Raw genomic sequence first — 16861 nt, 5'->3', positions numbered from 1 at the left:
ACATGACAGCTACAAGTTGTGAAGACAAAGGAACAGAAATGACAGCTACATGTTGTGAAGACAAAGGAACAGAAATGACAGCTACATGTTGTGAAGACAAAGGAACAGACATGACAGCTACAAGTTGTGAAGACAAAGAACAGACATGACAGCTACATGTTGTGAAGACAAAGGAACAGACATGACAGCTACAAGTTTTGAAGACAAAGGAACAGACATGACAGCTACATGTTGTGAGACATGACAGCTACATGTTGTGAAGACAAAGGAACAGACATGACAGCTACAAGTTGTGAAGACAAAGGAACACACATGACAGCTACAAGTTGTGAAGACAAAGAACAGACATGACAGCTACATGTTGTGAAGACAAAGGAACAGAAATGACAGCTACATGTTGTGAAGACAAAGGAACAGAAATGACAGCTACAAGTTGTGAAGACAAAGGAACAGAAATGACAGCTACATGTTGTGAAGACAAAGAACAGACATGACAGCTACAAGTTGTGAAGACAAAGAACAGAAATGACAGCTACAAGTTCTGAAGACAAAGAACAGAAATGACAGCTACATGTTGTGAAGACAAAGGAACAGACATGACAGCTACATGTTGTGAAGACAAAGAACAGAAATGACAGCTACATGTTGTGAGACATGACAGCTACAAGTTGTGAAGACAAAGGAACAGACATGACAGCTACATGTTGTGAGACATGACAGCTACAAGTTGTGAAGACAAAGGAACAGACATGACAGCTACATGTTGTGAGACATGACAGCTACAAGTTGTGAAGACAAAGGAACAGACATGACAGCTACATGTTGTGAAGACAAAGAACAGAAATGACAGCTACATGTTGTGAAGACAAAGGAACAGACATGACAGCTACATGTTGTGAAGACAAAGAACAGAAATGACAGCTACATGTTGTGAAGACAAAGAACAGACATGACAGCTACATGTTGTGAAGACAAAGGAACAGAAATGACAGCTACATTTTGTGAAGACAAAGGATCAGACATGACAGCTACAAGTTGTGAAGACAAAGAACAGACATGACAGCTACATGTTGTGAAGACAAAGAACAGACATGACAGCTACATGTTGTGAAGACAAAGGAACAGAAATGACAGCTACATGTTGTGAAGACAAAGGAACAGAAATGACAGCTACATGTTGTGAAGACAAAGGAACAGAAATGACCGCTACAAGTTGTGAAGACAAAGGAACAGAAATGACAGCTACATGTTGTGAAGACAAAGGAACAGACATGACAGCTACATGTTGTGAAGACAAAGAACAGAAATGACAGCTACAAGTTGTGAAGACAAAGGAACAGAAATGACAGCTACATGTTGTGAAGACAAAGGAACAGACATGACAGCTACATGTTGTGAAGACAAAGAACAGAAGTGACAGCTACATGTTGTGAGACATGACAGCTACAAGTTGTAAAGATAAAGGAACAGACATGACAGCTACATGTTGTGAAGACAAAGGAACAGACATGACAGCTACATGTTGTGAAGACAAAGGAACAGACATGACAGCTACATGTTGTGAAGACAAAGAACAGAAATGACAGCTACATGTTGTGAGACATGACAGCTACAAGTTGTGAAGACAAAGGAACCGAAAGTACAGCTACATGTTGTGAAGACAAAGGAACAGACATGACAGCTACATGTTGTGAAGACAAAGGAACAGAAATGACAGCTACATGTTGTGAAGACAAAGGAACAGACATGACAGCTACATGTTGTGAAGACAAAGGAACAGACATGACAGCTACATGTTGTGAAGACAAAGGAACAGAAATGACAGCTACATGTTGTGAAGACAAAGGAACAGACATGACAGCTACATGTTGTGAAGACAAAGGAACAGAAATCAGACAAACTGGAGACCGGGAAGAGCGAAGGAAGAATGCAGCCAAGATCCCTTGTGTCCGTTATTATGCTTGTATCCAACATATTTGTGGCACGTGTGTGTGGGTGGGTGGGTGGGTGGGTGGGTGTTGACAGTACCTGTATTCTGTCTTCGGGCAAGTCAATCTTGAGGGCCAGCAGTTCACGGGCGTACAGGTCAGGGTAGTGGGCGTCCTTGAAAGCTTTCTCCAGTTCCTCCAGTTGGTAGCTGGTGAAGATGGTCCTGAAACATGGAACAGATGGTGAGGGTGGTCCTGAAATATGGAACAGATGGTGAGGGTGGTCCTGAAACATGGAACAGATGGTGAAGGTGGTGAGGATGGTCCTGAAACATGGAACAGATGGTGAGGGTGATGAGGATGGTCCTGAAACATGGAACAGATGGTGAGGGTGGTGAGGATGGTCCTGAAACATGGAACAGATGGTGAGGGTGATGAGGATGGTCCTCAAACATGGAACAGATGGTGAGGGTGATGAGGATGTCCTGAAACATGGAACAGATGGTGAGGATGTTGAGGATGGTCCTAAAACATGGAACAGATGGTGAGGATGGTCCTGAAACATGGAACAGATGTTGAGGATGGTCCTGAAACATGGAACAGATGGTAAGGATGGTCCTGAAACATAGAACAGATGGTAAGGATGGTCCTGAAACATAGAACAGATGGTAAGGATTGTCCTGAAACATGGAACAGATTGTGAGGATGGTCCTAAAACATGGAACAGATGGTGAGGATGGTCCTGAAACATGGAACAGATGGTGGGTGTGGTCCTGAAACATGGAACAGATGTTGAGGATGGTCCTGAAACATGGAACAGGTGGTGAGGGTGGTGAGGATGGTCCTGAAACATGGAACAGATGGTGAGGATGGTCCTGAAACATGGAACAGATGGTGAGGATGGTCCTGAAACATGGAACAGATGGTGAGGATGGTCCTGAAACATGGAACAGATGGTGAGGGTGGTCCTGAAACATGGAACAGATGGTGAGGGTGGTGAGGATGGTCCTGAAACATGGAACAGATGGTGAGGATGGTCCTGAAACATGGAACAGATGGTGAGGATGGTCCTGAAACATGGAACAGGTGGTGAGGGTGGTCCTGAAACATGGAACAGATGGTGAGGATGGTCCTGAAACATGGAACAGATGGTGAGGATGGTGAGGGTGGTCCTGAAACATGGAACAGATGTTGAGGATGGTCCTGAAACATGGAACAGATGGTGAGGATGGTGAGGATGGTCCTGAAACATGGAACAGATGTTGAGGATGGTCCTGAAACATGGAACAGTTGTCGCCACGGCCTTGCTCAGTACGCTGTTCTGTCAGATAGACTTTCACGAAGAGTCAGAAAAAAAAGAAAATTCCCAAAGCCTTCTACAGCCCCAGGGGCAGTGAAGTCTAAACGACTGTGTCCAGGACTGCAAGTGAAGACATGGCAGGCCCAGTCCACATGAAGACATGGCAGGCCCATGAAGGCATGGCAAGCCCAGTGCACATGAAGACATGGCAGGCCCATGAAGGCATGGCAAGCCCAGTGCACATGAAGACATGGCAACCCCATGAAGGCATGGCAAGCCCAGTGCACATGAAGGCATGGGAGGCCCAGTGCACATGAAGACATGGCAGGCCCAGTGCACATGAAGACATGGCAAGCCCATGAAGGCATGGCAAGCCCAGTGCACATGAAGACATGGCAATCCCACTGCACATGAAGGCATGGGAGGCCCAGTGCACATGAAGGCATGGCAGGCCCAGTGCACATGAAGGCATGGCAGGCCCAGTGCACATGAAGACATGGCAGGCCCATGAAGACATGGCAGGCCCAGTGCACATGAAGGCATGGCAGGCCCAGTGCACATAAAGACATGGCAGGCCCATGAAGACATGGCAGGCCCATGAAGACATGGCAGGCCCAGTGCACATGAAGGCATGGCGGGCCCAGTGCACATGAAGACATGGCAGGCCCAGTGCACATGAAGGCATGGCAAGCCCATGAAGGCATGGCAGGCCCAGTGCACATGAAGGCATGGCAGGCCCATGAAGGCATGGGAGGCCCAGTGCACATGAAGGCATGGCAAGCCCAGTGCACATGAAGGCATGGCAAGCCCAGTGCACATGAAGGCATGGCAAGCCCATGAAGGCATGGCAGGCCCAGTGCACATGAAGGCATGGCAGGCCCAATGCTCTCTCCTTCCACGCCATTTTAACTTTTCTCAACCAAAGCCTGACACCTCTCCAAAACACCGCGTAGAGCTAGAAATCAATGGGAGTAAAGTGTCATCCCCAAAGACACAGCACCACGCCGAAACAGGGACCTTGATCACTGCATTACCAGGAGGCTTGTTTCACAGGGGACTGGGACCTCTGATCACTGCATTACCAGGAGGCCTGTTTCATAGGGGAATGGGACCTTTGATCACTGCATTACCAGGAGGCCTGTTTCACAGGGGAATGGGACCTCTGATCACTGCATTACCAGGAGGCCTGTTTCATAGTGGAATGGGACCTTTGATCACTGCATTACCAGGAGGCCTGTTTCATAGGGGACCTTTGATCACTGCATTACCAGGAGGCCTGTTTCATAGGGGACCTTTGATCACTGCATTACCAGGAGGCCTGTTTCATAGGGGACCTTTGATCACTGCATTACCAGGAGGCCTGTTTCATAGGGGACCTTTGATCACTGCATTACCAGGAGGCCTGTTTCACAGGGGAATGGGACCTCTGATCACTGCATTACCAGGAGGCCTGTTTCACAGGGGACTGGGACCTCTGATCACTGCATTACCAGGAGGTCTGTTTCACAGGGGAATGGGACCTTTGATCACTGCATTACCAGGAGGCCTGTTTCATAGGGGACAGGGACCTTTGATCACTGCATTACCAGGAGGCCTGTTTCATAGGGGACTAGGACCTCTGATCACTGCATTACCAGGAGGCCTGTTTCACAGGGGACTGGGACGTTTGATCACTGCATTACCAGGAGGCCTGTTTCATAGGGGACTGGGACCTCTGATCACTGCATTACCAGGAGGTCTGTTTCACAGGGGACTGGGACGTTTGATCACTGCATTACCAGGAGGCCTGTTTCAAAGGGGACTGGGACGTTTGATCACTGCATTACCAGGAGGTCTGTTTCACAGGGGACTGGGACGTTTGATCACTGCATTACCAGGAGGCCTGTTTCAAAGGGGACTGGGACGTTTGATCACTGCATTACCAGGAGGCCTGTTTCAAAGGTTCCTGGTAAAATCAAATCTTCCTCTCTGGCATATCTGTTCATTGGTGACAAGTTTGTGAAGATATCACAAGTGTTCAGAACAATGTTTTAACAGCGTTCTGAAGGGTACACTTAAATAACAGGAATCATATTGCTGACAGGGTTCTGAACAGTATACACAAATAACTGGAACAATATTGCTGACAGGGTTCTGAACAGTATACACAAATAACTGGAACAATATTACTGACAGCGTTCTGAATGGTATACACTCATAACAGGAACTATACTACTGACAGCGTCCTGAACGGTATAGACACATAGATAGAACAATATTACTGACAGCGTTCTGAACGGTATACACATATAGATAGAACAATATTACTGACAGCGTTCTGAACGGTATACACATATAGATAGAACAATATTACTGACAGCGTTCTGAACGGTATACACATATAGATAGAACAATATTACTGACAGCGTTCTGAACGGTAAATATACATAGACAGAACAATATTACTGACAGCGTTCTGAAAGGAATACGCAAAAAACTAGAACAATATTACTGACAGCGTTCTGAACGGTATAGACAAATAACTGGAACAATATTACTGGCAGCGTTCTGAACGGTATACACAAATAACTAGAACAATATTACTGACAGCGTTCTGTACAGTATACACACATAGATAGAACAATATTACTGACATCGTTCTGAACGGTATACACAAATAACTAGAACAATATTAGTGACAGCGTTCTGAACGGTATAGACACATAACTAGAACAATATTACTGACAGCGCTCTGAACGGTATAGACATTAATGGAACAACGTTACTGACAGCGATCTGAACGGTATACACAAAAAACTAGAACAATATTACTGACATCGTTCTGAACGGTATACACAAATAACTAGAACAATATTACTGACATCGTTCTGAACGGTATACACACATAGATAGAACAATATTACTGACATCGTCCGGAATGGTATACACACATAGATAGAACAATATTACTGACAACGTTCTGAACAATATTACTGACAGCGTTCTGCACGGTATATACACACAGACAGAACAATATTACTGACAGCGTTCTGAAAGGAATACACAAAAAACTAGAACAATATTACTGACAGCGTTCTGAACGGTATAGACAAATAACTGGAAAATTTTACTGACAGTGTTCTGAACGGTATACACACATAACTAGAACAATATTGCTGACAGCGTTCTGTACAGTATACACACATAGATAGAACAATATTACTGACTGCGTTATGAATAGATAGAACAATATTACTGACTGCGTTATGAACAGTATACACACAGAGATAGAACAATATTACTGAGAGTGTTCTTAACGGTATAAACACATAGAACAATACTACTGACAGCGTTCTGAACGGTATACACAAATAACTAGAACAATATTACTGACAGCGTTCTGAACGGTATACACACATAGAACAATATTACTGACAGTGTTCGGAACGGTATACACACATAGACAGAACAATATTACTGACAGCGTTCTGAACGGTATACACAAATAACTAGAACAATATTAGTGACAGCGTTCTGAACGGTATAGACACATAACTAGAACAATATTACTGACAGCGCTCTGAACGGTATAGACACATAGATAGAACAACGTTACTGACAGCGATCTGAACGGTATAGACACATAACTAGAACAATATTACTGACAGCGCTGTGAACGGTATACACACATAGATAGAACAATATTACTGAAACGTTCTGAACGGTATACACAAATAACTAGAACAATATTAGTGACAGCGTTCTGAACGGTATACACAAAAAAACTAGAACAATATTGCTGACAGCGTTCTGAACGGTATACACAAAAAAACTAGAACAATATTGCTGACAGCGTTCTGAATGGTATAGACTGTCACAACTCATGACAATCTCGTGTGGAGGTGTGTTTTTTTGTGCATTACCTTCCCCATTTACCCTCCCCCATTCGAGCATTGGTTCAGTGTGTGTTAGCTCCCAGTTGTGCGTTTTTTACGTGCAATCGGGGAGTCTCGTTTGTGTGTCTGTGTCACTGCTGAGCAGAGTTTAAAGTCTCTCTGTTCTGTCAGTGACACGTCTCTAGGCTTTGTGCCCTCGGCCTTCCTTGGGGAAAGTTGTGCCGTGTTTTGAGTTGGGGCGTTTTGCCCAGTTGGCACCCTCAAGTGAGGATTGCTTTCCTCCGGGTGGCCATGTATCTACGTTCTGTGTGCTCAGACGGAGTGCCCTGCTGGACATGTGTCGTCTGTTCGTTTTGTTTCCAGCGTCAGGGTTGTGGTACCAGGTTGGCAGGTGAGTTCGCTGTTGCATTGTTGAACTTACCTGTTGTAGATTGTATTTGTCAGTTGGCGGTTATAAGCGCTGTTTCTCTGTTCATTTGTCCTGTTCTGTTAAGATGCGAGATGTTTGATTTTGTATATTGGGATTTGAAGGTTAATGCTAAAAAGTCAGGCTTGTATTGTTTTCCTCTGTTGTGATAATATTTCAAACATAACTTTTAACAAGAGAGGCAAGGCCTTCAAGACACTTGTGATACACTTTAAAAAAAATCTAATCGTTAAAATGTGTTCTGTATTTATTATAAAGCTTCGCGTTTAAAAAAAGAAAAAGAAAAAAAAAAGAAGTCCTTACCAGATTCGAACCCCGCGTGCTCGGGTGAGAAGAAACTGCCTTATCCATTACACTATCATGGCTCCTTAACTGACGTTCTAAAATTTAACATTTGAATATACTTTTTTAAAGTGCGATAAATCAATATCTATATTCATTGACCCTCTCCACTATTTGACCATCAATAACAAGGTTAGCTACAGGCAAGGGGTCTTTCCGAAAATCTATTAACGTTTCTTTTGTTTTCAACACGTTGAGATCCAGACAGTTTTTCTCACACCAGGAACGGAACTTTTTAATTTCACTGAAATAAATAGCATCAGAGTTGAACAGATACACACATGGATAGAACAATATTACTGACAGCGTTCTGAACGGTATACACACATAGATACAACAATATTACTGACCGCGTTCTGAACGGTATACACACATAGATAGAACAATATTACTGACAGGGTTCTGAACGGTATACACACATAGATAGAACAATATTACTGACAGCGTTTTGAACGGTATACACACATAGAACAATATTTCTGATAGCGTTCTGAACGGTATACACACATAGATAGAACAATATTACTGACAGCGTTTTGAACGGTATACACACATAGATAGAACAATATTACTGACAGCGTTTTGAACGGTATACACACATAGATACAACAATATTACTGACAGCGTTTTGAACGGTATACACACATAGATAGAACAATATTACTGACAGCGTTCTGAACGGTATACACACAAAGATAGAACAATATTACTGACAGCGTTCTGAATTGTACGCACAAATAACTAGAACAATATTACTGACAGCGTTCTGAACGGTATACACACATTGATAGAACAATATTACTGACAGCGTTCTGAACTGTACGCACAAATAACTAGAACAATATTACTGACAGCGTTCTGAATTGTACGCACAAATAACTAGAACAATATTACTGACAGCGTTCTGAACTGTACGCAAAAATAACTAGAACAATATTACTGACAGCGTTCTGAATTGTACGCACAAATAACTAAAACAATATTACTGACAGCGTTCTGAATTGTACGCACAAATAACTAGAACAATATTACTGACAGCGTTCTGAATTGTACGCACAAATAACTAGAACAATATTACTGACAGCGTTCTGAATTGTACGCACAAATAACTAGAACAATATTACTGACAGCGTTCTGAATTGTACGCACAAATAACTAGAACAATATTACTGACAGCGTTCTGAATTGTACGCACAAATAACTAGGTCAATGCTATCTGCTCGCAGCTGACAGACTGCACACCTGAAAACAGTGACTGCAAGGTCAGAGGTCATGACCTACCTGTGTCTCCGCCGTTTCTTCTGCTTCCGACTGGAGCTCAGGTCACCGTTCTTGTCTGGGTGCAGACAGGACTGGGAGGGAACTGCAGCACACACACACACACACACACACACACACACACACACACACACACACACACACACACACACACAGAGTGTCATTTGTCATTGCAATTACATAAAAAGTAAAAATGATGATGATGATGATAATGATAATGATAATGATAATAATGCACATTGATATTCATACCTTCCATACACCGAGCTCGTAGAGTTTACAGTAAAAAGTGACATATCTAAATATCCATGTACCAGGTATGACAGTAAAAAGTGACATATCTAAATATCCATGTACCAGGTATGACAGTAAAAAGTGACATATCTAAATATCCATGTACCAGGTATGACAGTAAAAAGTGACACATATCTAAATATCCATGTACCAGGTATGACAGTAAAAAGTGACATATCTAAATATCCATGTACCAGGTATGACAGTAAAAAGTGACATATCTAAATATCCATGTACCAGGTATGACAGTAAAAAGTGACACATATCTAAATATCCATGTACCAGGTATGACAGTAAAAAGTGACATATCTAAATATCCATGTACCAGGTATGACAGTAAAAAGTGACATATCTAAATATCCATGTACCAGGTATGACAGTAAAAAGTGACATATCTAAATATCCATGTATCAGGTATGACAGTAAAAAGTGACATATCTAAATATCCATGTACCAGGTATGACAGTAAAAAGTGACATATCTAAATATCCATGTACCAGGTATGACAGTAAAAAGTGACATATCTAAATATCCATGTACCAGGTATGACAGTAAAAAGTGACATATCTAAATATCCATGTACCAGGTATGACAGTAAAAAGTGACACATATCTAAATATCCATGTACCAGGTATGACAGTAAAAAGTGACATATCTAAATATCCATGTACCAGGTATGACAGTAAAAAGTGACACATATCTAAATATCCATGTACCAGGTATGACAGTAAAAAGTGACATATCTAAATATCCATGTACCAGGTATGACAGTAAAAAGTGACACATATCTAAATATCCATGTACCAGGTATGACAGTAAAAAGTGACATATCTAAATATCCATGTACCAGGTATGACAGTAAAAAGTGACACATATCTAAATATCCATGTATCAGGTATGACAGTAAAAAGTGACACATATCTAAATATCCATGTACCAGGTATGACAGTAAAAAGTGACATATCTAAATATCCATGTACCAGGTATGACAGTAAAAAGTGACATATCTAAATATCCATGTACCAGGTATGACAGTAAAAAGTGACATATCTAAATATCCATGTACCAGGTATGACAGTAAAAAGTGACACATATCTAAATATCCATGTACCAGGTATGACAGTAAAAAGTGACATATCTAAATATCCATGTACCAGGTATGACAGTAAAAAGTGACACATATCTAAATATCCATGTACCAGGTATGACAGTAAAAAGTGACATATCTAAATATCCATGTACCAGGTATGACAGTAAAAAGTGACATATCTAAATATCCATGTACCAGGTATGACAGTAAAAAGTGACACATATCTAAATATCCATGTACCAGGTATGACAGTAAAAAGTGACATATCTAAATATCCATGTACCAGGTATGACAGTAAAAAGTGACACATATCTAAATATCCATGTACCAGGTATGACAATAAAAAGTGACACATATCTAAATATCCATGTACCAGGTATGACAGTAAAAAGTGACACATATCTAAATATCCATGTACCAGGTATGACAATAAAAAGTGACACATATCTAAATATCCATGTACCAGGTATGACAGTAAAAAGTGACATATCTAAATATCCATGTACCAGGTATGACAGTAAAAAGTGACACATATCTAAATATCCATGTACCAGGTATGACAGTAAAAAGTGACATATCTAAATATCCATGTACCAGGTATGACAGTAAAAAGTGACACATATCTAAATATCCATGTATCAGGTAGACAGTAAAAAGTGACATATACCTAAATATCCATGTACCAGGTATGACAGTAAAAAGTGACATATCTAAATATCCATGTACCAGGTATGACAGTAAAAAGTGACACATATCTAAATATCCATGTACCAGGTATGACAGTAAAAAGTGACATATCTAAATATCCATGTACCAGGTATGACAGTAAAAAGTGACACATATCTAAATATCCATGTACCAGGTATGACAGTAAAAAGTGACACATATCTAAATATCCATGTACCAGGTATGACAGTAAAAAGTGACATATCTAAATATCCATGTACCAGGTATGACAATAAAAAGTGACACATATCTAAATATCCATGTACCAGGTATGACAGTAAAAAGTGACACATATCTAAATATCCATGTACCAGGTATGACAGTAAAAAGTGACACAAGTGCACCAAGTACGGCACACGACACACGCACACACGCGCGTGCACACGCAAACATGCAAACCAACACGCACGACATTCAAGAAGTACATCTCTCTCTCTCTCTCTCTCTCTCTCTCTCTCTCTCTCTCTCCCCCTCTCTCTCCCTCCCTCTCTCTCTACTATCCATCTGTCAATCTGTGTGTGTGTGTGTGTGTGTGTGTGTGTGTGTGTGTGTGTGTGTGTGTGTGTGTGTGTACATCATATCGGTCCTGCACGAAGATTTTGTTCTCTCATCTTTCCACTAAATATGTATGTGCTGATGTAACTGATGTGTGTGCTGATGTAACTGATGTGTGTGCTGTTGTAACTGATGTGTGTGCTGTTGTAACTGATGTGTGTGCTGTTGTAACTGTGTGTGCTGATGTAACTGATGTGTGTGCTGATGTAACTGTGTGTGCTGATGTAACTGTGTGTGCTGATGTAACTGATGTGTGTCCTGATGTAACTGATGTGTGTGCTGTTGTAACTGATGTGTGTGCTGATGTAACTGTGTGCTGTTGTAACTGATGTGTGTGCTGATGTAACTGATGTGTGTCCTGATGTAACTGATGTGTGTGCTGTTGTAACTGATGTGTGTGCTGATGTAACTGATGTAACTGATGTGTGTGCTGTTGTAACTGCTGTTGTATCTGCTGATGTAACTGATGTGTGTGCTGTTGTAACTGCTGCTGTAACTGCTGATGTAACTGATGTGTGTCCTGATGTAACTGATGTGTGTGCTGTTGTAACTGATGTGTGTGCTGATGTAACTGATGTAACTGATGTGTGTGCTGTTGTAACTGCTGTTTGTAACTGCTGATGTAACTGATGTGTGTCCTGATGTAACTGATGTGTGTGCTGTTGTAACTGATGTGTGTGCTGATGTAACTGTGTGCTGTTCTAACTGATGTGTGTGCTGATGTAACTGATGTGTGTGCTGTTGTAACTGCTGTTGTAACTGATGTGTGTGCTGTTGTAACTGATGTGTGTGCTGTTGTAACTGATGTGTGTGCTGATGTAACTGATGTGTGTGCTGATGTAACTGATGTGTGTGCTGTTGTAACTTATGTGTGTGCTGTGTGCTGTAACTGATGTGTGTGCTGATGTAACTGTGTGTGCTGATGTAACAGATGTGTGTCCTGATGTAACTGATGTGTGTGCTGTTGTAACTGATGTGTGTGCTGATGTAACTGTGTGCTGTTGTAACTGATGTGTGTGCTGATGTAACTGATGTGTGTGCTGATGTAACTGATGTGTGTGCTGATGTAACTGTTGTAACTGATGTGTGTGCTGATGTAACTGATGTGTGTGCTGATGTAACTGATGTGTGTGCTGATGTAACTGATGTAACTGATGTGTGTGCTGTTGTAACTGCTGTTGTATCTGCTGATGTAACTGATGTGTGTGCTGATGTAACTGATGTGTGTGCTGTTGTAACTGCTGTTGTAACTGATGTGTGTCCTGTTGTAACTGATGTGTGTGCTGATGTAACTGATGTAACTGATGTGTGTGCTGTTGTAACTGCTGTTGTATCTGCTGATGTAACTGATGTGTGTGCTTATGTAACTGATGTGTGTGCTGTTGTAACTGCTGCTGTAACTGCTGATGTAACTGATGTGTGTCCTGATGTAACTGATGTGTGTGCTGTTATAACTGATGTGTGTGCCGATGTAACTGTGTGCTGTTGTAACTGATGTGTGTGCTGATGTAACTGATGTGTGTGCTGATGTAACTGATGTGTGTGCTGTTCTAACTGCTGTTGTAACTGATGTGTGTGCTGTTCTAACTGATGTGTGTGCTGATGTAACTGATGTAACTGATGTGTGTGCTGTTGTAACTGCTGTTGTAACTGCTGATGTAACTGATGTGTGTGCTGATGTAACTGATGTAACTGATGTGTGTGCTGTTGTAACTGCTGTTGTAACTGCTGATGTAACTGATGTGTGTGCTGATGTAACTGATGTGTGTGCTGTTGTAACTGCTGTTGTAACTGCTGATGTAACTGATGTGTGTGCTTATGTAACTGATGTGTGTGCTGTTGTAACTGATGTGTGTGCTGTTGTAACTGCTGTTGTAACTGCTGATGTAACTGATGTGTGTCCTGATGTAACTGATGTGTGTGCTGTTGTAACTGATGTGTGTGCTGTTGTAACTGCTGTTGTAACTGCTGATGTAACTGATGTGTGTGCTGATGTAACTGATGTGTGTGCTGTTGTAACTGCTGTTGTATCTGCTGATGTAACTGATGTGTGTGCTGATGTAACTGATGTGTGTGCTGTTGTAACTGATGTGTGTGCTGATGTAACTGTGTGCTGTTGTAACTGATGTGCGTGTGCTGATGTAACTGATGTGTGTGCTGTTGTAACTGATGTGTGTGCTGATGTAACTGATGTGTGTGCTGATGTAACTGATGTAACTGATGTGTGTGCTGATGTAACTGATGTGTGTGCTGTTGTAACTGATGTAGATTCTCAAGGGCAGATTGGAAGAACAGGCCATGCCTAAGATCTTTATCCTTGAATGAAAAAAAACCCGTTTGAGCTTTGAGTTTTGAGTTCTCTCTCTCTCTCTCTCTCTCTCTCTCTCTCTCTCTCTCTCTCTCTCTCCCAACCTCCCTCTCTCTCTCAATCTCTCTCTCCCCCCCCCACACACACACACAACAAAGCACTTTTTATGTTTAAAATCCTGTCTAACCATGTTGCATCTTTGAGAGATTGATTTCCCACAACGTTTATCCGTCCGACCAACAAGACAGTAGATCTGTTTAAATCCAGTCTTATTTATTCAGGAGACTGTTTATGGAGTTATATTTCATCCAATTTTAATGTACAGAAAAGCATTCAAGAATTTTAAACACCAAACCATGCACACCTAATGGACAAATATGTCAAGAATCCTACTTGATTTTGATTTGATTTGATTCTATTGAATATTATGTGACCAGCTTCTACAAAGTGATAGATGAGTCGATTTTTGAGGATGTAAAGATTATATACCATTGGAAAGAAGACGAAAGGCCATTTCCAATGGTGTATAAAACATGTTCCTAGGTTAACAAATGTAGAAGTTATCGTAGTTCAAATTGTGTTAGTCGTGCTGCAGCCATTTTGAGAAACACAGCTTTAAAGGTTTACAACTAACTCTCGAGATTTTCCGCAGTGATGTAGGTTTGTTTTAGATGTATGCCTGTGAAAGTTAGGCAGGTTATCAAATTAGGGTCTCTACATGCTTTGGGCTATGATATTCACACTTGATGATAATATCAATGTAATTTTGAAAGGTTGTTTTGGGTTGTAAAAGAGTTATTTTCCACTTGATCTCCCAACAAAGCTTCTTCTGTTTTTATTTCTTTTACACCAAAATTAGAATGATGCACATCTGAATTTTGATTTTGTTAAGAATTGAAATAAAAGTGAATTTTTTTTAATTATTTCTTATTTTTTGTACATTAAATTAATATGCCAGTGTGGGTGGGTGCGCAGGTGTTCCCTGAGTGTGGCCCATTTTGTTCATTGTTTATTTCAGTGATTTACCTTCCAAGTATCTTTCATTTCCACTTTATTATGTTTTTATGTATTTACCTACATGTTTATTTTTAGTATTTTTTCTTTTATATTAATGTAATCTATTAAGATATAGAGTAGAAATAAATGTAAAATATGCTGTTTTTCGGGATAATTGCTCCGCAATATCGGCACGTAAGTCCGGAAATTAAATAAAATTTCAAATTCATAATTTGAATTGGGCAAAAACAGCGAGATATATTGTAATTCAGAGGTTGAACTATGCACTGGTGCAAAAATCTTGATTTATCCCAGATGGCCCCTCAGCACTGTTTTTGCCTGTAGCGCAACTGAGTGCAGCGCGATTTATCTGTCATTTGTGGGAGACGGTTACATATATACACATATAGTTTAGTTGTATGTCTAACCACTATTACAATACTTAATATATACAACCACAATCACTGTCCTGCAAACTTCGTGGGTTTTTTTTGTTCTTGTTTTGTTTATTTGTTTTTGTTTTGTTTTTTGTTTGTTTTTTGTGTGGTCATTTGGACCTTCATAATATGAAGTTTGTATCAGGATTATATACATGTTCATGTTCATAATATGAAGTTTGTATCAGGATTATGTACAAGTTTATATTCATAATATGAAGTTTGTATCAGGATTATATACATGTTCATGTTCATAATATGAAGTTTGTATCAGGATTATGTACATGTTCATAATATGAAGTTTGTATCAGGATTATGTACATGTTCATGTTCATAATATGAAGTTTGTATCAGGATTATGTACATGTGCACCTTCATAATATGAAGCTTGTGTCAGGATTATGTGCATGTTCATGTTCATAATATGACGTTTGTACCAGGATTATGTACATGTTCATGTTCATAATATGAAGTTTGTACCAGGATTATGTACATGTGCACCTTCATAATATGAAGTTTGTGTCAGGATTATGTGCATGTTCATGTTCATAATATGAAGTTTGTACCAGGATTATGTACATGTTCATGTTCATAATATGAAGTTCGTACCAGGATTATGTACATGTGCACCTTCATAATATGAAGTTTGTACCAGGATTATGTGCATGTTCATGTTCATAATATGAAGTTCGTACCAGGATTATGTACATGTGCACCTTCATAATATGAAGTTTGTACCAGGATTATGTGCATGTTCATGTTCATAATATGAAGTTCGTACCAGGATTATGTACATGTGCACCTTCATAATATGAAGTTTGTACCAGGATTATGTACATGTTCATGTTCATAATATGAAGTTCGTACCAGGATTATGTACATGTGCACCTTCATAATATGAAGTTTGTACCAGGATTATGTACATGTGCACCTTCATAATATGAAGTTTGTACCAGGATTATGTACATGTTAATGTTCATAATATGAAGTTTGTACCAGGATTATGTACATGTGCACCTTCATAATATGAAGTTTGTACCAGGATTATGTACATGTTCATGTTCATAATATGAAGTTTGTATCAGGATTATGTACATGTTCATGTTCATAATATGAAGTTTGTATCAGGATTATGTACATGTGCACCTTCATAATATGAAGTTTGTATCAGGATTATGTTCATGTTCATAATATGAAGTTCGTACCAGCATTATGTACATGTGCACCTTCATAATATGAAGTTTGTATCAGGATTATGTACATGTTCATGTTCATAATATGAAGTTTGTATCAGGATTATGTACA

General features: G+C 40.3%; 1 protein-coding gene across 1 annotated transcript in view; it reads right to left on the bottom strand.

Moving 5' to 3' along the window:
- The window catches only part of LOC143281505 (visual system homeobox 2-like), a 167908-nt gene that overhangs the window by 37322 nt on the left and 113725 nt on the right, over positions 1–16861 (bottom strand). Inside the window, exons 2-3 of the mRNA XM_076586714.1 lie at positions 9154–9235; positions 2029–2152 (exon numbers count right to left, since the gene is read on the bottom strand). Coding sequence (XP_076442829.1) covers positions 2029–2152; positions 9154–9235 — 206 coding nt within the window. The remainder of the gene's footprint in view (positions 1–2028; positions 2153–9153; positions 9236–16861) is intronic.

The sequence above is a fragment of the Babylonia areolata genome, chromosome 4, assembly GCF_041734735.1.
Source record: "Babylonia areolata isolate BAREFJ2019XMU chromosome 4, ASM4173473v1, whole genome shotgun sequence".
Taxonomy (NCBI): Eukaryota; Metazoa; Mollusca; class Gastropoda; order Neogastropoda; family Buccinidae; genus Babylonia; species Babylonia areolata.
Note: the sequence above shows the minus strand (reverse complement) of the source record. Positions and strands in the feature narration are given on the sequence as shown.